A 26,997-nucleotide genomic window follows, 5' to 3' on the forward strand; every position below is an offset into this window, starting at 1 on the left:
GCGGGTGCTGCTAGCGGAGGCGCCATATTGGAAGGGACAAAACTCCAGCGACCGCGAGTGACACAAATAAACCCCCGGACCCCTGCGCTCCCCCAGCTTTAAAGGCCGCGATGTTGTACCTAGAGGACTATCTAGAAAGTGAGTGGGCGGCGCTGGAGGGGGCCCGTCGGGGGGGAGGGGGCCTGGGGGCGGGCAGGAGCGCGAGTGGACCGAGCGGGAGGGATGGCGGGAGGGAGGGGGAGGCGGGGGGGGTGTTTCTTTCTCACGGTAACTGGCAGCCTCGCTGTGGGCTGCCGGCTCCCTCCCCCCTCCCCGACGCACGCACGCACGCACGCGCGCACGCGCGCACGACGTCAGCGCGCCCTGTCGCCGTTGGCCCCGCCCCCGTGACGTAGTCTCCCCTTTTGACAGTGATTGAGCAGCTGCCCATGGACCTGCGGGACCGCTTCACGGAGATGCGCGAGATGGACCTGCAGGTGCAGAGTAAGTCGGCGCCGTCGCCCGCCTGTCCGTGCCGGGCGGGCTGGTTCTTTTCTGCGTCGCGGGCGCCTCCTCCTCCTTGACTTCCTTCTGCATCCCTCGTGCTGGTTGTACTTCTCCAGAGTTGTCTGAAAGAGCCGGCAACGCGGAGTCTTGCCTCTTTTTGCCTTTAGAGCAACGCTACTTTCCTAGTGACTTTTTTTTTTTTTTTTTTGGTAAGAGGAAGGATGAATATGCTTTTCCCTACGTTCCTAGTGTGCAAAAGCTTTTTGTTGGGGTTTTTTTATATTATGACTGGGAATGTAGATGCATGCATTTTTCAGTCCCCGTCGACGTCGATGTCGAGATTTTTTTTTCCCCCTTCAGCTAAAATGGGTAGAACATAGATTATTTCAGCATTTATGCTTTCGTAAAAGTGGATTCAGTTTAAATCCCAAATTTAATTTAAAACCCAAATTTTTCTTTTTGGGTCACACCCGGCGATGCACAGGGGTTACTTCTGGCTCATGCACTCAGGAATTACTCCTGGCGGTGCCCAGGGGACCATATGGGATGCTGGGAATCGAACCTGGGTTGACTGCGTGCAAGGCAAACGCCCTACTCGCTGCGCTATCGCTCCAGCCCCCTAAAATATTTTTAAGAGAAGAAAACATCTAGAATAACAGGTATCTAAGGATTTTTTTAGACACTTCGATAACTGAGAATGTCCCGATCTGCAGTTATGCATTTTTATTGGCTACATTCTCAATTATGGTATTTCATGGGATTTTCTCAGTGAGAATGCCTACGGGAGATAAATATTTTGCAGCACAACTGTAATAACATTTCCCCCCCCCCCTTTTTTTTCTATCAGTGATAGCTTGGTCATCCATTGATGTTCCCCAGAATTAACCTTGCTTTCTTGTTGTATTTAATTCATAGTATTTTTTCCCCCTTCACTTGTACTTCCTTAAAGGATTTACATTCATAGCCAATGAGAAATCAGTGTCTTGGAGACAGGAAATCATGCTTAGAGCAAAATTAAGCATAAAAGCCACAACAGTTGGGGCCGGAAAGGCAGCTCAGTGGGCCAAGGGTTAAGGCCTGCTTTGCACGGAGTCTGGTTGTACCCTGAGCACCTCACATCTCCTGAACACTCCCAGCCCTCCAGGATCACCAGAGCCCCAAAACTAAACCAGTAACAAAAAGTTCCAAGAACCACATTTCTGTACATCATATTCTAAAAGAAGTTCAAAAACTTCCCTTTCTGTGGAAGAAATAATAGTCATCAAAGTATCTTGTGATATCATTTTGAAAAACTAACAATTTGCTTCTGGGGGCAGAGATGATACAGGGGTTAGGGCGCCTGCCTTGCATGGTGCTAGCATACTCTGATTCCTGGCTCTGTTTAAGGTCCCCAGAGTTCCACCAGGAGTGATCCCTGAGCACCACTGGGTGTGAGTCCCAAGCCAAAAAAAAAAACAAACCCCCAAACCAAAGACACACCCCCAAAGCAAAATAAAAACCCAAATAAGAGTTCACAATTTAAAATGAATTGCAGGGTACATAATTCAGATTATAATAAAGTGACCTTAATAACTCTGTTACTTTCATTTGAAAACAGTGCAGCACTGTAGCACTGTCATCTGTTGTTCATCCGTTTGCTCGATTGGGCACCAGTAATGTCTCCATTGTGAGACTTCTTGTTACTGTTTTTGGCATATCAAATAGGCAATGTAGGCCCTTCTAATTAAATTTCTCAAATAATACAATGATGGGTATTCATGAGATATGTGTGGAATATGTTTCTTAAGTCCATGTACCTAAATGTTTGCTTCTGGAGATTACAAAAGTAGGGGCGGAAGTAGATCTGTGTTTTCAGATGTGATAAGGTGCAAAGAGATAAAACATAAAACGAAAGAGCTCAGTGCGCCAGACATTGCCTAGGGTGAAAGTCCTGCAGTAACTTGATCCTTGCTGCCCACTGAGGCATAGATTTCCATAGTTTTGTTTGTGAAAATACTTTTCTGAGCCTCTTACTAATTTTATGTGTCACTTAAATATCAAGATGCTGGGTATGGAACCCACGTTTTGTTCAGTGAAATGGAATGCAAAAGTCTAAATTCTAGTTTACATTATTCTAGTTCACATTATTCTGTTTAATGGAGTTGAAATATTCAAAAATTTTTCAAGTAATGTTTCCTGAATTATTGAACATAGATTTATTTGGGGGTTTTGGGCCACACTTGGGAAGTGCTCAGAGCTAACTCCTGGGTGCTCAGGGATCACTCTTTGTAGGTTCAGGGGACCATTTGGGGTGCTGGGGATTGAGCCCAAGCCGGACATGCAAGGCAAATGCCCACCTGCTGTGTTATCTCTCTAGCCCCTGAGCATAGGTTTTGATATACTGTGATGTCAGATTTATTTTAGAGCTTTGCTAACTATACATTGATCTTGTCCACATTACCACTTCAGGGGGACATAATTATTCGTACAGTAATAATTATCTGATGCATAAAAGTAATGCAGTTGAATTGGAATAGATAGTATCTGCTATAAGCTTGGTATTTAGTAATAGGGAGCTGTTACTTTGTTGTTACCACTAAAAATTTAGGAGACTCTTGTGATTTGGATAGATTTATGTTAGAGTTTTGCTAAGCTTTGTTTTTTATAATAATGAGAATTTCTAAGGTGAGTGAATATAACAGATCAGTAGGCAACTTTGTCAAGTAAATTAGGAATTTCCTTTATACTTTCTTATTTGCACAGGGTTCTGTGCTCAGGAATCACTCCCGGCAGTGTCAGGGATTGAACCGTTCGGTGTACTACTGGTCTGGCACACAGGAACTTTTAACAAAGAAAAAAGAAACCTCTAAAAAGAATTTACCATAACACTTCTCAGGATCCTTAAAAAAACATTCTGTACTGGAAAGTTCTTATAGAAGAGTATGTTATAGAAAGGTTTTCCTCAGCTACAGAAGATAGGGTTTCCTTTATTTCTTTTTCAGCACATATAGGATATGATGATTATTCTGTTCTTTTCTCTTTTATTGTTTTTTCCTCACTTTGTGGTGTTCAGGGCTTACTCCTAGCTCTGTGCTCAGGGATCACTCCTGGCAAGGCTCACGGAACTATCTAGTGTCCTGGGGATTGAACCCAGGTGGGCCACTTGCAAAACAAGCACCCTCCCTAACTGTACTATCTCCCCAGCCCTAGGGATGATTTTTCTTAATGTAGATTTTGAGAAAAACTGTCACTGTCACTGTCATCCCATTGCTCATCGATTTGTTCGAGCGGGCACCAGTAATGTCTCTCATTGAGAGACTCATCGTTACTGTTTTTGGCATATCCAAGACACAGGTGTAGCTTGCCAGGCTCTGCCTTGCAGGCTCGATACTCTTGGTAGCTTGCCGGGCTCTCTGAGAAGGGCGAAGGAATCGAACTCGGGGCGAACGCCCAACTGCTGTGCTATCGCTCCAGCCCTTTGAGAAAAACATAGAATATAATGTCTTAAATGAATAAATGATTTACCTACTGATTTCCAATTTATGATATGAGGTGACATCTATTAATGTCCTATAACCTCATTAAAATATTTATTTCTTTCTCTTTCATTTATTTTATCTTTTCTTAGGGCTCTGATCAGTGGTATCCCATGGAATACTTGGGGTGCCACCTAGCCTTGTGGACTGCTCTGTTGGGGTTTAGTAGTAGCTTTGGCCTTGTCCTGCTGTGCAGTGGGGTTCCGTGTGTTCCCTGGCATCGGGCCCAGGTCTTGCATACGCCATCATATGCTTATATGCCACCCTTTGAGACATATATTTCGCTCCTCCTCTTTCCTATTAGGAAAAGCATATGGATTAGTGGTACTTTTCAATTAGCTATTTTAACACATAATGCTATTTGAAAACTGGTATAAAAATCGTCTACTTTATGACTGTTTTGACTCTTAGAAAAATTTTTGAGATATTAATAAGAAATAATCCATTGGAAAAATCATTAACATTTTTCACTATGGTAGCTAAAGCAGTAGTACTTCGATAATCACAGCATATTTAAATTACTGGCCATGTGAAGTAGAGTACATGAATATATTTTTCTTTCCCCATACCAAAGCATTTATATTCAGGATACCCATGTTCGATTCCTCCGTCCCTCTTGGAGAGGCCGGCAAGCTACCAAGAGTATTGTGCCCGCACGGGAGAGCCTGGCAAGCTACCCGTGCATTTTGGATATGCCAAAAACAGTGACAATAAGTCTCTCAATGAGAGACGTTTCTGGTGCCCGCTCAAACAGATCGATGAGCAACAGGATGACAGTGACAGTGACAGTATGAATTTCCTCATCTAAATGTGAACTGTTTTTGTCATGTCTTTATCATTTGCTATAGATGCAATGGATCAGCTAGAGCAAAGAGTCAGTGAATTCTTCATGAATGCAAAGAAAAACAAACCGGAGTGGAGAGAAGAACAAATGGCTTCCATCAAAAAAGTATGTTCAGCACTGGGCTATTTATTTATTTCTTTAGTAAATAGTGGGTCTGAGAATGATATTATAATTTTTTAGATTTTTTTTGACATCAAAATGGGGAAAGGCTATCTATAATCCCTCAAAGTTTAAATTACTATGTTCTAGGGCTTCAGGTAAAGGAATCTTTACTCTTTGGAGCATTATGGTAAATTTAAAATTGTTTCAATGATTAGGAACTTATCAGAAAGTAAAAATCACCAAGTATTCCTTTCCTCTTAATTTGTTTCATTTCAGTTGATAGGTAATTAATAATTTCTTCTCTTTAGATATAAAACACTTAACAATTAGGCCACAAATAGGTAAAACATAGTAGACTTTGAAGCATATTATATATATTGCTAGCCACTAGAGTTGGTGGAATCATTACAGACTCTTAGGAAAGGGTTGATAGTCTTAGTTTAACATACTAAATTTGCATATGAATTAGGCCTAGAAATATAGAATTCTTTGAATTGCTTTCTTTATTTGGACCACGCCTGGCAATGCATAGGGCTTACTCTTGGCTCAGTACTCAGGGCTCACTTCTGGCAGTGCTCAGGGAACTCAGTGAGGTGCCTGAAATTAAACCTGGGTTGGCCATGTACAAAACAAATACCTTACTGTCTTCCACTGCTCTGGCTGGCCCCAGAATTCTTTGAATTTTTATGTATCATGGCAACTTTTCTAGACTAGGATGGATATCATCTCTCTTTAGATCTTTTTAAAAGTTTGATCTAGTGCTTTTTTGGGGGGATACATTGGAAGAAATATATAAGACATAGGTTTTTGTCATGATTCTACCTCTTCACTGTGTGATAATAGATAAGCCCTTTAATATAATATCGCTAAATAATAAGTATTCCACCATCAATCCTCAGAGGATTATTCAGGGATTAACTGAGAAAGAAATTTTAAATCTTCAGATTTAGTGTAATTGTATTACTTAGGTATTTATTTTGCCATGGGTAATAGTGGGGATTGTTTCTGCAAGAAGAAAGATAATTCAAAACCTTTAAAAGAATCCTTGCTGGGAGAGTACTTGGAGGTTTTGAGATATCTGAGTATGGTTGTCACATACTTACCTCAAGGTCATTCATCATCCCTTTAAACCTTTTCAGTTTTTGGTGTGGTACAATTTGGATATACCCTGTTAAGTCTGGTGTGCCGTGGAAATCCGTAGACTCCTTTTGTTTGTTTTCAAATAACTAGCTTTGTGCTGGGGAGAAATTTAAAGTATGCATTCAGTTGTATGAATTGTTATAAAAGTTAAAATATAGAATGTTGGGGCTGGAGTGATAGTACAGTGGGTAGGGTGTTTGCCTTGCATGCGGCCGACCCAGATTCTATTCCCAGCATCCCATATGGTTCCCTGAGCATCGTCATGAGTAATCCCTGAGTGCAGAGCCAGGAGTAAAACCTGTGCATTGCCGGGTGTGACCCAAAAAACAAAAACATAGAATGTTTACGAAGTAGAGACATGCAGATCGGAATACTTTTTATAGTTGCACTTTTATTAAAATGTTTGTTAAATGATATAAAAATTAGGTAAAAATTAAGTTTTTTTTCCCCCAAAGAATTATTAGTTCACATAATTTGTGCTATTATAAGAGGCTAGGGTTAGAATGGTACTTACTAGGTGTTTTTTTTTTTCCCAGGGGGATGTTGGGGGGGGGCGGTGCTGGAGAGATAATACAGCGGGTAGGGTGCTTGCCTTGCACGTGGCTGACCTGGGTTCAATCCCTGGCATCCTGTATGGTCCTTCGAGTACCACCAGGAGAGATTCCTGAGGACCAAGCCAGGAGAAACTCCTACTCCTGAGCATTGCTGGATGTGGGCCTCCGTCACCCCAGTTTTTTATTTACATCTTTTTGTTTTTGTTTTTGTTTTCCAAACCACAACAACCAAACTTTTTTTTGGATTTTTTCTTTTTTCAGGTTTTTTTCTTTTATTAATGAATCACTGTGGGGGTACAGATACAGGTTTACATATTCTCGTGCTTGTGTTTCAGTTATATATAGCTTGAGTATCCCTCCACCAGTGCCCATCCTCCGATGATGACCCCATCATCCCTCCCACCCACTCCTACACCTAACCCCTCCGCACCCCGTCTCTTTGGCAGGGCATTCCCCTCTGTTCCCTCTCTCCCTTTGGGCATTGTGGATAGCAGTGGAGGTCTTGGGTGGCCAATGTGTTCGGTCTATAGTCTGCTCTGAGTACGCCTGTCCCATCCCAAGCGGTTCCTCCCACCACATTTTTGCTGAACATCTGCCTTTAATTCTTGGCTGTTTTCCATAATTTTTTTTTTTCTTTTTGGGTCACATCCAGCGATGCTCAGGGGTTACTCCTGGCTTTGCACTCAGGAATTACTCCTGTGCTTGGGGGACCATATGGGATGCTGGGGATCGAACCTGGGTCGGCCATGTGCAAGGCAAACGCCCTACCCGCTGTGCTATCGCTCCGGCCCCTGTTTTCCATAATTTTTAATCCTACCCTACCCCCTGTGTTTTATTGCTAATGCAGGAAGACTGAGAGTTGATAACAAAGTATAATTAAAATGAAGTTGAATGTCCTAGATATACATATTTTAAAATTATTCTTGAAAGTGTTGTTGTCTTTTATTCAGGATTATTATAAAGCTTTGGAAGATGCAGATGAGAAGGTGCAGTTGGCAAATCAAATCTATGACTTGGTAAGTGAAATAAATGTTGATATTATGCCACACTTCTTAAGTGCTGCAATCACCAAGAAGAAAAATATATGCAGTTTCTCAAATTAGTTACAATTGTGGCTCTATTTTAAAAATATAAATCATCTTCAAAAATGCATTGCTCTAGGGAATGACTCATTTCTGGTTTGCCTCCCAGCAGGCTAAAGTTGGCAAAAAATATTCACTTTAGACTAACTTTTGAATGTAGATTTAATTTTTTGTTTGTTTGTTTTGGGGCCAGATTCAGAGGTCCTCAGGGTTTACCCCTGTCTCTGCGCTCAGGGTTCACTCCTGGCTGGGCTCAGTGGACCATGGTGGTTCTGGTGATCAAAACCAGGTCGCTACCTGCCAGTCAGGCACTTTACCCACTGTACCATCTCTCCAGTGCCCACATGTAGATTTTCATATCCTATTTTTTATGGTCTTGATACGGTTTTATTACTGACCAAGTCAATGTAAATATAAGTGACATTGGTGAGTAGGACAGATGGGAGGTTGGTGCTGCATAGGGTATACATGGTAAATGCTATACTTAACTGGCAAATGTCCTGTAAAGTCATAGATGTTTAGTGTTTGTAATAGTGGAAAGAGTTTAAGGCTATCATAACCTAAGCTCTTTGTTCACATAGGCATTTTGAAAATATTTGCATAAGGGATGCTACTGAAGTGAAAGAATATTCTACAACTTGATTCACTATGAAATAAAACAATATTCTTAAATATTTTGTTCTTTTATTATGTCTATATAGATAAAACATTTGCTTGAGTTTGAGAATTATTAGTAATATATATCTGTCTATTTAGCAACTGCCTGCTTTTTATTTTTATTTTTATTTTATTTATTTATTTATTTATTTTAGTGAGTCACAGTGAGGGTACAGTTACAGATTCACACCTTTTCGTGCTTGTTTTTCCCTCATGCAATGTTCGAGAGCCCATCCCTCCACCAGTGTCCATTCTCCACACCAATGAACCCAGTATCCCTCCCACACCCCCATCCCATCCCCCCCAGCCCACCCCGCCTCTGTGGCAGGACATTCCAATTTGTTCTCTCTCTCTCCTTTTGGGTGTTGTGGTTTGAAACAGGGGCATTGAGTGGCCATCGTGTTCAGTCTCTAGTCTACTTTCAGCACGCATCTGCTTTTTAAATCATAGTAGGTCTTTGATTCTATTCACCATTTTGTTCATATTTTGTTAGTTTCTTACTTTTTTATATATATTATTGTTAATTCTTGATTTAGGAAATACATAAATGGCATAAGCTTTTTAGGTATTCTTACGTATATTCTTCCATCTGTTCCTTATGCACCATACTGCTCATCCACTCTGCCTTTAGTGTAATGGAGTTTTTCCTGGGTATATGGAGGAGTGAGGTGTAGAAGCTGCATTTGGCGGGAGGAAAAATGACTGGACAATGCTATTAAGAGTGTTCTTCAGGTTGAGTATAATGTAAGACGGTAATATGTGAGATCACACATGGAAGGGTGTGTCCAGTACACACTGGCTGGAAAGGGCTTGGCACATTAGACCAGAAAAGAAATCAGTGTGGCTGTTGTTCAGCGCGGAAAGAGAAGAATGAAATGCGGCATGGAGAGGACCTTGAGGCCAATGGATCTGTGTGAGTTTTATTCTAAAAGCAGCAGGAGGCAAGTGGAAGAATTTTTTTCTTTTTTGTGACCCCTGAGCATAGAGCCAGGAGACAGCCCTAAGCACTGCCAGGTATAGCCCAAAACAACATCAACAACAACAACAACTTTATAGACCTTAGAAACACAGTCCTGGGCTGAGATCCCAGTTGACTTCAGTATCCCTCCTCTTGAGAGAGTTCATGGGTCTGTTTTATACATACATACATCATAGGGTTGTGGTTTGGATGAGAAACATACAGGGAAAAGACATCAAAGAACCCATTGGTGCTGCCGAGTGCTCTGTAGCCCGAGCTTTTTGCTCTTCACTTGTGTTAAAAATTAAATCCTGGAACCTCAAATGGGTTTCTTATCCCTATCTTGAAAACAAAACGTTAATTTTGCATTTTTCTTTTACTTTTCTTTATTTTGATGGCAGAGGGTGGGTGAGTATACTTAGCAGTGCTCAGGGTTTACTACTGGCTGTGCTCAGAGAACACTCCTGGTGGTGCTCAGGGGGCAGTTTGGAGTGCTAGGGATCAATTTTGCAAGGCAAATGCCTTACCTGCTGAACTATTGCTCCAGCCCAACTTAAGTGGAGGATTTTTAACCTTGCGTTAACCTTGAGTTAGATGTTAAATATACCTTAGAGGAGATTTTAATGGCCTTTAAGCATGTTACTCTAAAGCATGCGTTATAGATTTCAAGATCATGTCAGTTTGTTACATAATTGTATTAGAACTCATCCCTCAATGTAGATTATATGGCATTGTGTTGTGTTATTTTTTATGGTATTATTTTTATTGTATCATTTTGCTGCGAGAATATGGCCAGAACTATATTATCTTACTTATTAAGGAAAAAAGAAAAAATAGGTTGCATAAGTGTCCTAAGTGTAGGACAAATTCAGTAGAACGGAAAATGTATTTCAGTGACTCTTAGAGTGATACTTGACTGAAAGAAAAAAATTACTATTAAAAGAGTTTCCTTATTTGTGTTCTTCAGTCAGATTTCACTGTCACAAGACTGTACTTGATTTTAATATCTAATAAAGTTGATTTACAGTACTATGGTAAAATTTGAGCTTTTGGTTAACGCTTGGATGGTTTTAGAAATCTCTTACAGTGCTCAAAGAATGACCTTGAACTAGCTTTCTTTTTATATGCTGGCATATTCCTGAAATGATTATATTTCAGGCCTTCATTTTACCTTTACATTTGAGAATTCATCTGATAGTCTAATTAAGGAACTGTATTACGTGATTTTGACCTTTTGATTTGTCTCCAATTCTTATTGTCTATTAGGAAGATGATTAGATGTAGATTATGTGCTAAGGTCTCGAGTATTTGATTCAGCTTAAAGATGGATCAAATTTTCATCTAGTTTAAATATAATTCAGAGATGTAAAGAATCCTTTTCATGACTTAGCGTCAAAGAAATAATTTGCAATCATGGTTTCTTTTTCTTCCCTAATTTACCCTCACTATTCACTATTGCTACATCTTTTCACAGATAGAAATGTGTCTTTCATTGCTGCAGATTTCAACTTACAACCCTAAAGACTGAGTTTTTATTCTGATAAAGCAAGCATGACATCTAAGTTTTAGAGTTTCAAAGTATTAGAAGCCATCAATCTTGCAGAAATTTTTAAAAACTATATTTCAGTTTGGGTTGATCCAAAATTTGAATATCGAAAGATGGGAGAGAGGAAAGAGAAAAAGCAGAAGATGACTGCCGTATAGAAATGTCGAAAGGATGGAGATTTGTTTGTTTCATTAGAAAGAGCAAGTGCAATTTAAACATATTTAGGATCATGTACATGTTAAATAGTATTGATGGTTTTCTCAGGAAAGATTAGAAAAGTTGGTAGATTAAAACTTAAAGCACTTGTTACTGGGGATTGTAGGATATGATTTACAGTTGTATGCTATGGAAACTTTTGTTATTAGCATTTATTGACATTAGGTGAGGACCAATTAATAATTAGACTTAGTGTTAAACTTGAGTTAAAAAAAATCTATCCTAATAGAAAATCTCAGCTAGGTCAATACCTTTTTTATTACTATCAGTCAGTATCAGGGGTGTGTGGAGGGGTAAAATAACTTAGGTTTTTGCTTTGTCTACTTTCTGTGGAATTATTCTTGTAATCAGCTAGATAGATTGAGTGCATTTAGAATCCTGTAGAGGGAGTCAACTTAGATTTGTCAAGTTCAGTTCAGCTCTTGCTTGTTATGATAATTTAATACGGTTTTAAGTTTTCTGCCTTGTAGCTTAAGTTAAATCTTCTGATCAGTTTACTTTTTTGTTGTTATTGTTTTGTTTTGCTTTTTGGGTCACACCCGGTGATGCACTGGGGTTACTCCTGGCTTTGCACTCAGGAATTACTCCTGGCAGTGCTTGGGAAACCATATGGAATGCTGGGAATATAACCTGGGTCAGCCTCGTACAAGGCAAACAGCCCTCGGTCAGTTTACTTTGAAACTTCTTATTTGATTTAGTGTTGCAGTAGTGAATCTAAGAAAAATAATAATTGTTTAATTATTGCCTTCAGTATGAATAATTCCATATTCCTTTTTTTTCCCCTCTGTGAGGTGGTGGGAATGAGTATAAGCTCTCATACTGAATTGTTCACTGCAAATGCAATCAAGACATTTCTGACTTGATTTCATGTATTTTGATTCTTAAGAGTTTTAATTTTTTGCTTGCTCATTGCCTTTTTTTCTTGAACTAGCTAATATTAAAATTTTTTATCATTATGTTCCATGCTTTCATATGTAATAAATCTTTTTAGCATGGTCATTGGCTGAAGTGATAGCACAGTGGTAGGGCATTCGCCTTTCACGCGGCCGACCCATGTTCTATTCCTGTGCCCCTCTCGGAGAGCCCGGCAAGCTACTGAGAGTATCGAGCCCGCACGGCAGAGCCTGGCAAGCTACCCGTGCGTATTGGATATGCCAAAAACAGTAACAGTAAGTCTCACAATGAGAGACGTTACTGGTACCCGCTCGAGCAAATTGATGAGCAACGGGATGACAGTGACAGTGACAGCACGGTCATTAATGTAAAGAATTCTTAAATATTCCAGTGAAGTTAGGATTATGGATGTAGCGTCTTCAGCTCCTCCTGTCGCCACCCCCTCAACCAAGATTCTAACACTCTTTACTATATTCTTATATTCCCGTTACAGATTACACCATACTTTCTTTTTTTTTTTCTGAGACTACCATCTGTTTTCTTTTCTCTTTATGTCTTTATATTTTAAAGACATAAAGACATAAATATTAAAGACATTTAATAAATTTATTCTCCCTTTCTACTCATTTAGACAATCCAGTCTTTACTCATTCTTACCTCCTCTTTGTCTACTGAGACCACCCAGTGTCTTATTTTTTTCTGCTGCTGGTTATTTGTTGTATCTAAGGTATTTTAAACAATATTTGTTATCTTGATTTCTCAGTTAAATTCTAATTCCAAAAGACTGTATTTTCTCTCATTCTTCACGTAGATCCCATTTATCCCAGCACCAAACATGTAATAAGAACTCAGTGTTTATTTTTATTTTTATTTATTTATTTTTTTGCCCATACCTGGCAGCATTTAGCGGTTAGTTACTTCTGGCTCTGCACTCAGGAGTCCCTCCTGAAGGTGCTCTGGGGACCATATGGGGTGCCAGATATCCAGTCCGGGATGGTGGTATGTAAGGCAAGCGTTTTTCCCCTGTACTATCTCTCCGGCCCCAGAATTTCATTATTTATTACTAGTACTACTGCCTGTAAGATAAATGTTGGTGTATTTCCGCTGTATTAAGTGGTCTTGGAATTTAAACAATTTCCCTTGAGATTAAATTTTGACAATGTATAAGATATCCTTGAATAACTGAGGTCTATGTTAAATTCCATTATCGGAAGGGAGATTTCGTTAACGGATGCTCAATTACCTGCAGGAATTTTGAATAGGATAAAATAATCATAATTTAGCTACAGGATTTTAATATACTGTAGTTAGAACTTCTACCGAATTCTGAAAACTTGTACGTGGAGAGGGAAGGAAAATTAAGCTTTAAAATTATCCAAAACAATCACAAACCAGCACCACAGCTGTTGTTAATATACAAATACAAATAATATGACAGTATTCCCTTTTTTTTTTCCATTTAAATTATGTTGCTGTGAGTTGGACAGTTGAGTTCTACAACTTGACAGATGGTTTAGAGGACAGTGTTAGATATAAATGATGAAAAATTACTTCCATGACAGATCAGATTTTAATTTTGTTTCTGTAATGCATTAGCTATTGACTTTAGGCATGCTACATAGCCCTTGTAAAACCTTGTTTCCTCACTTTTAAAATGAGACAGTAATTAACTATTTTTAAAGAGTAGAGTAAGAGGTAAAAAATTAGACAATCTAATCTACCAGGAAATTACCTGATACCTTACATATTCAACTTATTTCTTGCTATGTTCTCTTTTTTGCCTTCATTTTATATACATATTGTTTACTTGAAAGTCCTATTTGACTGTTTCCCCAATGACAAATCATGAATATTTTTATTATCTGTGCAAAAGTTTCTCTAAAATTATAATAGTAATCCAGTGGGAAACTGAAGTTTGAAAAAATATAAGATATTTTCACAAATACAAATTAAATTTTTAAAAACATTTTATGTCTTCTGCTCTTATTCCAAATAGTACATTTGAAAGTATTTAAAAATATCTAACATTAAGCTTAACAAAAATGATAATATTTTGCTAGTCGAGGAAAATATTGGGATTTTTTTTGTGAATTTGCTTTATATCCTAGAGACAGTTAAATAATCTGTATTAACATTTATATCCTGTTGTTTAAAAAAGGCAGGGGGGAATGCTAGTCTAAATAAGCATAGTGTCCCAAATTTTGGTGGTTATCTTTGATCTTCTTTGTAACAGGTAGATCGGCACTTGAGAAAGCTGGATCAGGAACTGGCTAAGTTTAAAATGGAGCTGGAAGCTGATAATGCTGGAATTACAGAAATATTAGAGAGGCGTAAGTAAAATTTACAGTTTTATATCAATGTTGGACAGTACTTTTGTGAGTCACAGAGTAATCTTACTTGTCCCAAACACTTACCTAGCAGTTGAAATTGTTTAGGTTATACTGAGAGACAAAATGTAGGGTATCATCAACTCATCTTTTTTTGAAAATAAATTATTGGAACATTCCCTGTTTTAATAAGTTGGTAAGATAAGTGGTAACAAAGAGTTTTTAAATGATTGTCAAGAAAAATGTAATTCTGCTGTCAAATGTATTTATTTTATCCTGTTTGCTTATATATACACTTAAGGTTTGATGAAGTTGTTAGTTTTTCTTTGTAAGAACTACTTTAGGACTTGCCCTCAACCATATCACTAAGGAGGATTTTAATTGGTTTCACTTCACTTCTTTTCTCAAATACATTTTCCCCAAATATATTCTTACCAGCAAGAAGCCATTTTAATATTTCTTCTCAAGGCTCAACTTAATCTCTTGCTATAATTATCACTTCTTGGATTTAATTCAAGATACTTCCCCCACCTGGAGTTATGGGCTCTGCTACTTGAACTAATTTCGCATCTCTTCCCATCTAAATAGGAGATAGACCTCAAAACAGATAGTGAAGTGGTAATTTCAAAGAAGGCAGTTACTCAAGAAACAATTCAATGTTATAACTGATTTCTTCTGGACTTAAAAAAGTTTAAACATTTTTTCCCCTCTTGGTTCTTTTCAAAAGTGAGACCATGCACAAATTTCTACACGTCTATGAAAAGTTTATAAGTCTAAGAGTATGTGTCTGGTTATAAAGTTACTAGCAATCAGAGACAGAACCAGTCTGGAACCCATTTTGTAATCCATTTATATTCAGACATAGTTCTGTATCTTTATATGATCATCTGATTCCGTGGTTTTTGACCTTTTTATATCTGTGAACTGTATGGGCCAGCAGTCAGAAATCACTGATCTGATTTATTTGTGATACTTTCAGGGAAATCCTATCTGAGAATAAGTATTTTGAAACAAAATAGCGAATTGTATAGCTGCATCTGTTTTTGGAATGCTGACAATAGCTGTGAATAATGGTAATTCATGCCTATTCAGTGCTACAGGAAGGTTAATGAAGCATCCTTGGTAAGACACAGACACATGAAACTAAATTGGATCAAGTTGCAAAACTGCTCCACATTGTACCCTGCCATAATTTCATCTCAAGGGATCAAGATAAACCCTGAAAATTTTTTATAAGTCATTTTAATGTAATAAAGACCCTATTTCATTTTCCATAAGCAAAAATCCCTAACTTCTTTTTGAAAGTCTTTATTAAAATGTGTCATTTTAATGCACCGTTTTTGTTCATAGAGCACTGTCCCCTCACTCAGTATGCTAAGATCTTCCGTTAAAAAGTCTTTAACTTGGTAAAACTTGGTTGTGTTTGTTCAGATGTGACTGGTCATGGACTTAAAAAAAATATCCATTTAAACCCCACTGTGGTAAATTCCCTAATTAGACATTAGTATGCCTTGAGCAGTTTTTTACTTAAGACAACATTGAGAAATGGATTGTGTACTGTTGAGAGAGAAAATGAAATGGCAGTGGTAACCCTCAAATGTGTTTGGCAGAAATGGTCTGGGCATATGCATCAGAGCTTACTAGTTCTCTGCAGGGGAAAGGAATACAGTGTATAAGTTGATTTATGGGGAAGGTTCCGTGGTGACATGCATTGTTGGTATATATTTCTGCCTCTTTCTTGATTTAGGATCTTTGGAATTAGATACTCCTTCACAGCCAGTGAACAATCACCATGCTCATTCACACACTCCCGTGGAAAGTAAGTTTCACTTGGTGCAACTAAATTTTTATATACAAGTTTTTAAAAAATCATTCTGTTGAGTCTATATTCTCTTACACTACTCAGCTGATGGAGAAACAGTTATCTTCCTTTTGTTTTCTGAAATATATTTTTTATTGCAATTTTTGATGGATTTATTTTCTTCCTTTGCTTAAAAAGCATGCTTGATTTGGGAACAGGTATTGATTTTTTTCCTGGAATTTATAAAGGGAAGGAATAAATAGCAGAATATACTCCCTTACAAACAGTTTCCTGATTCTCTTAGGGAGCATTACAAAGAAACAAAGTAGTAATCTCTTCCTAATGGACTTTCTTTTTTTATCCTTGTTCTCTGCTTGTGGCTAACTGTAATGTTTTACAAACAATAAAGTCTCAAAGAGTTGATGAGTTAGTAAATGCAAAGTCTAAACTGGCTAAGTAACTATGTTTAATTTTTTCTTTTTTGTTTCTGTTTTTTTTGTTTTGTTTTGTTTTGTTTCTTTTTGGATCACACCCGGTGTTGCACAGGGGTTACTCCTGGCTCTGCACTCAGGAATTACCCCTGGCGGTGCTCAGGGGACCATATGGGATGCTGGGAATCGAACCCGGGTGGCCGTGTGCAAGGCAAACGCCCTACCCGCTGTACTATTGCTCCAGCCCCTGTTTAATTTTTTTCTTTTTTGACAAATCAGTTTTAAATGATATGGGTGATTGGAGACTCTTCTAAATTGCAGATGATCTTTTGAAAATCAGTTTCCTGTATATGTGAATATATACTGCCTCATGAATTTACCTTCAGTACTTGGCTCCTGAAATTTTTTTTGAAGGGAGGAGATTCTCCCAAACAGAGCTAGAAGGCCTGGTGCCACTTCCAGTGATTTACTTTAGCAAACTAGGCACGGGGTTTAGCAGTTACGCCAGGTGATGAGAGGCTGTGAGGGCCCAGTGGTGGTGGGTCCCTATGACCTCCCGGGTTGCTCAGGGAGCCTCCAGGGCTACATCCATCAGTGCCTTGAATTGAACTCAGGCCTTATCATACAAAGCATCTGTTAAGGCCTTTTAACCTTTGTCCTTAGCTCATGAACCCTATTGTTTTTTGAGGGGGCTTGCTTCTGAGTCTCACCCTGCCTTTCTCAAGGCTTGCACCTGGCCTTTTGCTCTGGGGTCACATATTCCTTGCTTGGGTGGACCAGAATGGGGACTGGGGATTGAGTTGAGGTTGGCAAGTACAAGGCAAACACCTTAATCCATCTACCTCTCCAGCACTCCTGAGTTTTTTTGGTTTGGGAAAACTATTGTTAATAAAACATGTACAACAGTGAGATCTGTTTATACTGTTTTCTAAGAGAACAGTGTTTTTATACTTCATGAGGAACTTAGATCATAACTGTACTTTGGTGTTACTGGCTGGGAGTATTATGCCTTGTCTATAGTTCTCTGTAACTTAAAAACACATAAATTCTTTCTTTATATTCAGAAAGGAAATATAATCCATCATCTCATCATACAACAACAGATCATATTCCTGAAAAGAAGATTAAAGCTGAAGCTCTTCTATCTACCCTTACATCAGATGCCTCTAAGGAAAATACACTAGGTAAGTTATGATTTTAAATATGATTGTTTGCTTCTGTTTTTGTATTCAAATTAGGGGAAGTGGAAGCATTTGGGATTGATAAATCTTACAGATTCTTTAGCCGATGCCAATGCACAGTTGGAGAAGGAAAAAAAATGACAAATGTGACTAAGTTTTATAGTCACCTGAAAAATTTAAATTTAATTATTATATCTATGCTGGGAAATAATGTATTTTATCCCCACATCATCATGTTCTCTTTAACTATTTTCGTTTTTTCTTCATTTCTCTGCAGGTTGTCGAAATAATAATTCTACGACCTCCTCCAACAGTGCGTACAATGTGAATTCCTCGCAACCTCTGGCATCCTATAATATTAGCTCGATATCTTCAGGAACTGGTGCAGGGGCAATCACCATGGCAGCAGCGCAGGCGGTCCAAGCTACAGCGCAGGTAAAAGGAAACTCGGACACAAACAGCTAGGTGGGAACAAAAGAAGTTGGACTAGTGGAGTGGTTCCGTGTTTAAATCATAGTTTTATGATGTCTGACATTTTGTTTAATGAATTGAATATTCGGCGATTGCCTGCTAATGAAAACGTTGAAAAAAGGTGCTTGTTATCTCGTACAAATCCCTATACAGTAATTGCTCTTGCTCTTGATTGTAATTGCATTCGAAGGGACGGAGTTCCTTTCCGCTCTCAGTTCCAGTTTTCTCGGTAGCCTCTGTTGCTTAAAACCTGTTCTCTGTCAGTTGATCCATATTCTAAATTAGTTTCCTCATCCATCCTATATTTGCCTGTTAACTGTAAAAAGTCATTTTTAGATCCTTACATAAAATGGAAAGTTTAAGAACATCACTTAAGTTCTACTGATGAAAATAATGCTTTAAACAGAATAAATATTTAAGGGTGCCAGAGAGTTAGCATAGCTTGCCTTGTGTGTGCTGATCCTGGTTTGATCCCTGGCACCATATATAACCCCCGAACTGCCAGGCATGTGCTCCGACTTTCCCCAAATAAATAAGTAAATACTTGATTAAACAAAATCATGCTTGAACTAGTAAGACTTGTAAATGAGAGTCCACATACTTATGGATATTAATTCTATCAATAAATGTCTATTTAAGATGAAAGAAGGACGAAGAACATCAAGTTTAAAAGCCAGTTATGAAGCATTTAAGAATAATGACTTTCAGTTGGGAAAAGAATTTTCAATGCCCAGGGAAGCAACTGGCTATTCATCATCTTCAGCGCTCATGACTACATTAACGCAGAATGCCAGTTCATCAGCAGCCGACTCACGGAGTGGGAGAAAGAGCAAGTAAGTGACGTTGTCACAGTAGCGCTGCACCTCTGCTAAGCATGCAGTCTACTCTGTGTCCGGCTGGGCTTTCGTGTACTAAGCAACGGTAGCATATATTGGAACAGGGTGAACTCTGAAGGACTAAGGAAAAATGACATTTATGTAATCACTGTCAGACTTTGAATGAGTAATGCGCTTAAAAAGTGGTTAAGACTTTTAAGAGGCATAAGTTCTAATTATTTTGTTTTGTTCATAAGACCAACCTTTTCTGGTACTTTTTTTACTTATAACTTTTATGAGTTATTTTGTAGTGTGTTTCAAGGTAAATTTATAAAATGCAAATGATATCTTGGGAATTTTTCAAAACTGGATTTTATGGTGAGAGTGTTTTATGCCTCAAAACCTGAAATTAGGTAAGTATTTTTACATCTTGGATATGAGACTGAGTGAGTCTCTGAACTTTAAAATATGACCATTTAATAGCATTTGGCACCATAATCCAAATATCTTCACATGCTGGGTATTTCTAATAAGAATTATTATAAATTAAAGTATCTTATATTTTGTTTTTTCTCTATGCTTTTGTGCTACACACCTGCCTGTGCCCATGGCTTACTCCTGACTCTGGGCTCAGGGGTCACTCGTAGTGTTGATCAGTGGACTATCATGGCACCAGGGATTGAACTGGGGTCAGCTGCAAACCCCTTACCTACTATTTTATGTCTTCCCATGCCAAACAGATTTTCTTTAAATTCCTAAATGTATGCTCAAGATGTAATTATCCCCCAAAAGCCAGGTATTTGAAAATTTTCCTTAATGATCCACTATAATTCAGTGTTGTTTTTAATAAATTCTGTATTTAAAATTTTTGATTTAAAGATTATGGTAAATTACCTGTGATTTTTAAGCTCTCTGCTTTCTGCCCTACATAGGTAAGTATTCATATGCTGATTAATCACATGCTCTTTTACATTAAAGCGTTTGCATATTATATTACATTTTGATTATGAGTATTGCTTACTTGAATGTCTAAAGAACGTAAGATATTACTGATTAATACTAGTATACTTATAAATGCTACAGTTTAAGTCAACTGATTAAAACTTTATTTTAGACCTCAGAGGATAGGTCAAGTTGGAGAGCATGGTCGGTATATGCAAAGCCTGAGTTCAATCCCTGGCACAAAAACCCCCACACTCGAAACAGACCTAGCACCGCTGGCTGTAACCCCTATTAAAAAATGTTTTAGGAACCAGAGATGTAGTACAGGGAGTGCGGCTTGCAGGGTGCTCACCTTGGTTCAATTCCCGGTCCAACGTATAGTCCTCCAAGCACTAGAGTGATCTCTGAGCACAGAGCCGGGGTAGTCCCTGTGCAAGTCCTGCTGGGTATGGCCCAAGACAGAAAATAAAACTATGTGCTCGCGTGTGCGCGTGTGCTCACACAGAGTATTGTTTTGTGTACTTTGAATATTTAAGAATTGTTTTATTCTCTTCACACACACAAAATGAATTCCCAGCAATATTAAAAATCATGTTCTTTGTTTTACCCAACAAATATGTTTCTAAAGTCTGTTTATCCAATTACTTTATCTTTTTAGATATGATTATATTTTATGATGCCTCATTTTGTACCACTTATGAGTTACTAGGTCCTTTTATTAAATGATGAGTGAATAAGACTAAAATTTTATTTTCCAGAAATAACAACAAATCTTCAAGCCAGCAGTCATCATCTTCTTCCTCGTCCTCTTCATTATCTTCATGTTCTTCATCGTCAACTGTTGTACAAGAAATTGCCCAACAAGCCACAGTAGTACCAGAATCAGATTCAAATAGCCAAGTTGATTGGACTTATGACCCAAATGAACCACGATATTGCATCTGTAATCAGGTAAAATTTTGGTATATTTTTATAAAAGCATAATTTGAATAAACTAGAAAGAAGATAATTTTGCACCATGAAGTAATTTTAATTTACATTAGTAGTAAGATTAGACATTTAGGAAGGTTTTTTTTTTTTTTTTCAATTTATTCTACTTAGAATTGACTATTGGTGCTGGCTAGTTTTTTGAACTTTTTTTGTCACATTCTATATGTTTTTGTTTCCTTTTTTAAAATCCTATAATTTCTCCACAATAAATCTTTTATACATTTGTCTGCAGTTTGTCCTATTTCTTGGAGTGAGTGGCCAATATAGTTTTAAGAACTTGCCATTTGCGTTCATTATTTTGTTACTATCCAGTAATCAAGTTTTATATTAATCATTAAAAAAAGAAAATTGACAAAAGTAGATTGTCTACTGGGCCAGAATGATAGTGCCGCAGGCGGGCACTTGCCTTGCCTCCCACATTCTGTCTCCAGTACCCTGTATGATCTCTGGAGCAGAGAGCCAGGAGTAAGCTCTGAGCACACCTGGCTGTGGCTCCAAAACCAAAATAAATAAATAAATAAATAAATAAAAAGAATACCTTCAATACAAAAATTGAAAGTGCAAAATACCTGTGAGACTGGAAGGAATATGACATCCAGTGGTATTCCCCAAAATTGATGTGCACTGAGATTATTGTTGATGCCCAGAGAATATATACAGATACTCTATCATACGGAGAATTGGGAAGTATGATCTAATTATCCCTATCTGAAAAGTCTGTTGTAAACTTAAATGAATGCAAGAAAACTGCAAGTTAGTGTTAGAAAGTTCTGGTGATGGTTAGGAAACAGAAAAATTAGAAAGGACACAGATAAATTCAAGTTTCAGAGTGACTGCAAATATAAATGTCTTAATACGAACTGAGAAAAAATAAAAGCCTTAAGTAGGCAAATAACTAGAAGGAAACTTAAAATCTTTGCAGAAGAAGGAACCAGTCACAAAGGTGATATGCCTAGGTGATTTATAGAAGTTCAGACTCTGAAAGAGCAGGACATTTATGTGTGTCTCCCCTTGTGTCCTGCTCTAAAATAATCTTGAAAATAAACCAACACTCCGTAAAATTACATCATTTTTGTCTTGATGAAATTGAATATTGTTTTTTTTCCCCTTTATTTTCTGGTAATATCATGCCAAAAACAGTAACAAGTCTCACAATGAGACATTACTGGTGCCCACTCGAGCAAATCGATGAACAATAGGATGACAGTGCTACAGTGCTTGTTGGGGGTCTTTAATGAAAATATAATTATTTAATTTTTTTCTTTATTTAGGTATCCTATGGTGAAATGGTAGGCTGTGATAATCAAGATGTAAGTATTACGTTACTCTGTTTACAAATGAAAAAAATGCAAATTATTATTTTTTGTCTTATTTATTGAATCAGTCTAAGAAAATGGATTTGTACTTACATTAATTATCCTATGTTAATGCAAGAATAGTCTGCGAGAATAGTCTTCACTAAAATAGAATTGTATCTCTTAGAAGTATGTTCCTTTAATTTTTAAGGCAAAATTTTTGGTTTCATATGCAGATTATATTTCTTAAAAAATAATTGTATGAAAATGAGAAGCAGTCTCCTTTCCCTTTACCTGATTATAATTGTGTTGACTGGAATCCAGTTCACCTATTATAGTGAGGAATTCGAATTTTCAGGCCAGCTGTCTTACAGAAGGCATGCTGCTAAGGTAAAGGGTCAAATTTTAGACTCTAATTTGAGATGATTCTCCTTCTGAAGAATAGTATTTCTTACTGACCTCTGTAGGTATCTGCTGCCTAATCTGAAATAAAATTGGAAGTTTGGGGGCAAGAGATATAGGACAGTTGCCTTGCCCAGTCTGACTCAGGTTTGATCCCTGGCATCACGTATGCCTCTGAGCTCACAGGAGGGATCTCTACAGAGCCACAAGTCTGCCCCGAGCTCAGCTGGGTGTGGCACAAAAAAACAAAGCAAAATAAAACTGGGAGATTTGGAAGAAAGGACTGCCTGGTTCTTTATTAGGAGGCATAATTTTGATTAAAGATCTTTTTTTCCTTGGCTGCAATTGAGGGTGTTTTTGTCTTACCATTTTTCATTCCCTCTTTACCTTTCATACAGTTCTGTCTACAGGCATGTAGAGAACGCTGAATTTTATGGGAATAGTGCTCAGTGATGCTTGAGTCGTTAGGCCCAGAATGAGGGTTTTCAACTGTCTGAAGATTGAAGAGGGTTGGCTGGGTCACATGTAGGTTTGCACCTTGGTGACCTGACCAGGTCCCAGCAACATGTTCACTTAGAGACTGTCCTTCGGTTCCCCTCTTTAGACCCCCAGTGGACTGTTTGTGATTATTACACAAAACAGCATCTGACCATTTCAAGAACACCTTGTAAACTGTCTCTGGGGTTGTGAAGCTGATGAATGAGATTTCTATGAGCACTGTCACTCTCTCCGGTGCCTCCTTCCCAGTTGTGCTATGTGGTTGGAGTGCTAAGCTTTCTGGGGAAGCGTGAGCGCTGCTTAGTACACTGCCGAGTAGAATACTTCCTCTCTAATCGTCTTGGAATAGATGTACTCAGAAAACCCCGGCCATCCCATTATGTCTTTAATTCCAACTTGCTTACTGCGGAGTAGAATACTTTTTCTCTGATCATCTAGAAATAGATATCCTCAGAAAGAAAATCCAGCGCATTCCTTTATGTCTTAATTCCAACTTGCTTATTCTACTTTATGAGGGACTAAATAGGGTTGAATATTAGTAACATATGCAGACTACATTTGCCTTCTATGTAAGAGACTTTCTGTCTTTCTCTTCAAAGTTGGTGTCAACTTATTCTGCAACTTCATGAGAATTGGTGAACCTTGGTTCTTGATTTATGAGAATTATGAGAATAGATTACTCAAACCTCAGTGTTAACCAGGATTCATCATTTTTCTCTGCTTGTATTTTTTTCTGCTATGACTGCGTGTCTCAGTTGAATTGAATAATCTGTAAATCAACTATTAGACCTAAACATTCCATTTACTTCAATCTAATTATTAATATTAAATATTAATTTCTTTTTCAAGAATTTTTTTTTCTTGGTTTTGGGGCCACACTTGTTTGTGCTCAAGACTTACTTCTGGCGGGGCCGGAGCGATAGCACAGCGGGTAGGGCGTTTGCCTTGGATGCGGCCGACCTGCGTTCAATCCCCGGCATCCCATATGGTCCCCAAAGCACTGCCAGGAGTATTTCCTGAGTGCAAAGCCAGGAGTAACCCCTGAGCATCGCTGGGTGTGACCCAAAAAAGCAAAAAAAAAAAAGACTTACTTCTGGCCCTGCATTCAGAAATCAGCCCTGGCTGTACTCAAGGGGACTATATGAGGAGCTAGATGAGGAGCTAATGCACGCAGCGTCCCGTCTGGTCTCCCGAGCCTCACAGGAGTGATCTCTGAGTGCAGAGCTGGGGGGAGTAAGTCCTGAGCACGGCTAAGTGTGATTTCCCTCAGTGCTACCCTCCCCCCACAAAAAAAAAGTAAAGGAAACTATATGAAGTGCTGAGAATCAAACAAGATTCTTGCCACATGCGTAGCAAGAGTCTTTCCGCTGTACTCTTTCCCGTCCCCACCGGGCATATTTTAATATATTTTCCAATCTTTAGAGTTACTAAGTGGTGGATGTTGCTCATGAACACTTGACTTAACATGGTTTCTCACCTCGGTAGTTGCCAAAAATGTAAACATTCAACTGAAAACTAACACTGGTCTCCCGTTTTGCTTTCCAGTGCCCGATAGAGTGGTTCCACTACGGGTGTGTCGGGTTGACAGAAGCTCCCAAAGGCAAATGGTACTGTCCACAGTGCACCGCTGCCATGAAGAGGAGGGGCAGTCGGCACAAATAAGGGCGTCATTTCACCTGAGGAGAAGACGGCTTCAGCTCAAATTTTATATAAGGACTTTAAAAAAAAAAAGACAAAAAGGGAAAGAAGAGACAGTGCATTTTCAGGCAACTATTTGAAGGATTTACATAGACAATCCTATAAGATCTTGAACTTGAATTTTATGGGTTGTATTTTAATAATGTAAGTAAATTATTTATGCACTCCTGGTGTGCGATGAATATTATTCCAGTTAGCCTTGGATTATTTCAGTGGCCGACATATGCAGATATTTGTACTCCTCAACCATTTTCTCAAAGTAATGGGCATTCTATAATTTAGACTTCGATAAATTCCAACGATGAAGATTTTAAGAAAAGTATTTTATATTCAACAGGTATATTCTGCTGCATGTACTGTACTCCAGAGCTGTTATGTAACACTGTATATACACGGTTGCAAAAAAAGTCAGTGCTTCTAAAAAAGAATTTAAGATAATGGTTTTTAAAATGCCTTTATTATAAGACTTGTTTCTTTGCGAAACTAAATTCAGCAGGCTGAAGGAAATGGTTTATGTGATCAAGTGGGCTGGTATCCTCTAGAGTACCTGGGTACATAAACAGAAACTCCTGTAGGTAAAAACGAATTTGTGCCATTAGTCTTTATATGTTTCTGCATCCAGAGAGAGTGCAGTTCATGAGGGCGGAGGGAGGGCCGAGGGGGAGAGGGTGTTAAAGTGATACATTTTTATACCAAATGTGTTTATTTTTTTGTGCGAGTAATCCTTAAAATTGGAATTGTATTAGGTGTTAAAATAAAGTTTTTAAAAAATTACTTGTATTTATACTTTACATGCTTAATGAGGAAAATGTCTTAATTCCAGTTAATTTCCAGTGTCATAATCTGCAAGGGTCCAGAACACAGACGGCTGTGTACTCTGTAATTTCTATACTTATGCTTTGAATTTATAATGTGAAAATAAGGGAAAGACATTTTAAATGTATATTTGAAATGCAAATGTATTTTTCTAGAACATCTCTCTGACTTTTCTTTCAGTCGAAGGGATATGAAAAGGAATCTACATCAGATAAAAAGAGAATAATGGTTATAGTTGCTTTGACTTGAAGCAGTGGCCAACTAAGTAGAGACCCCCTGATTGGAGCTTAAAATTCAGCTCCAGTTTTTATTCACCACATACTGGTATGATAGCTAATTCAAATTCTGAACTGTTCAAACCAGGTATGGTGGCGGCAGGATGTCTGTGAAGGTTTTGTTCTCTAGGTGCTATTTAAATGATAAATTTTGTGTAGCGGAGGTTTGATTTAAGATATAACACTGATTCTAGTCGTAGACAAACCTTTACAACTTTGAAAACACTTAGGTCATATTTCTTTTATAGTGAGACTTACTGGGTCCATCAGATTTCTGCTTTAATCAAAATGACTTAGAAGCTTCTTACATCTTAGAAAACTGAAATACATATAGTACTTATTCAGAAGAGTCTAGATGAAGTAAGGGGTCTTCTAAGATCTCTTCCAGCTTGTTTCCACAATTCAAATTGCTGTGCTCTGATTTTAGCACTGTGGAAAGCCCACAAAATATAGGTTTGTGTATATTCATAATTTCATATTGTCACAAGTATCATGACGTCATGAAGCTCAATATTTTCATGGAGATTTTACTAACTTTTATAAAATAGAGGCCAGCAAAATAATACAACAGGTAAGGCACTTGCATTGCATGTAGCCGACCTTGCTTCAGTTCCTGGCACTCCATATCGTTCCCCAAGCACTGTGCCAGGTAAGCCCTGAGCCCCTCCAAGTGTGTTCCCCCCCCCCCGAACAACAAAATAATAGAGAAATTAGTATTAGGTAGCTTGTTAGCATGTTGCCTGGAGATGCTCGGATCATTTCATCTAGTTATATATAATGACTTCCAAGCTCATTCGTTTTCTTGTAATCAGTAAAAGAAAAAGCCTTATGTGTACAGCCTTACTTTAAGAGGAAGTTCTGGGGCCGGAGCGATAGCACAGCGGGTAGGGCGTTTGCCTTGCACACGGCCGACCCGGGTTCAATCCCCGGCATCCCATATGGTCCCCCAAGCACTGCCAGGAGTAATTCCTGAGTGCAAAGCCAGGAGTAACCCCTGAGCAACGCTGGGTGTGACCCAAAAAGCAAAAAAAAAAAAAAAAAAAAAAAGAGGAAGTTCCTTA

The 26,997-nt window shown here is 38.3% G+C and overlaps 1 protein-coding gene across 1 annotated transcript; it reads left to right on the forward strand.

Moving 5' to 3' along the window:
- Positions 1–26,997, forward strand: ING3 (inhibitor of growth family member 3). The gene is made up of 12 exons (XM_055122321.1): positions 1–138; positions 412–483; positions 4,850–4,950; positions 7,592–7,657; positions 14,228–14,324; positions 16,069–16,140; positions 17,618–17,737; positions 18,012–18,169; positions 18,845–19,038; positions 20,721–20,913; positions 22,224–22,262; positions 24,693–26,997. The coding sequence occupies exons 1-12, from the start codon at positions 111–113 to the stop codon at positions 24,807–24,809; spliced, it is 1,257 nt and encodes a 418-aa protein (XP_054978296.1). The 5' UTR covers positions 1–110; the 3' UTR covers positions 24,810–26,997.

Source organism: Sorex araneus, chromosome 1, assembly GCF_027595985.1.
Source record: "Sorex araneus isolate mSorAra2 chromosome 1, mSorAra2.pri, whole genome shotgun sequence".
In the NCBI taxonomy this organism is placed as follows: Eukaryota; Metazoa; Chordata; class Mammalia; order Eulipotyphla; family Soricidae; genus Sorex; species Sorex araneus.

What these genes read in the sequence shown, in the direction of transcription:
- ING3 (XM_055122321.1), top strand. Translation starts at nt 111, where the DNA reads ATGTTGTACCTAGAGGACTATCTAGAAA. An exon ending in CCTAGAGGACTATCTAGAAA is followed by an intron (nt 139 to 411) that starts GTGAGTGGGCGG and finishes CCCTTTTGACAG; the next exon opens with TGATTGAGCAGCTGCCCATG. An exon ending in TTCACACACTCCCGTGGAAA is followed by an intron (nt 16,141 to 17,617) that starts GTAAGTTTCACT and finishes CTTTATATTCAG; the next exon opens with AAAGGAAATATAATCCATCA.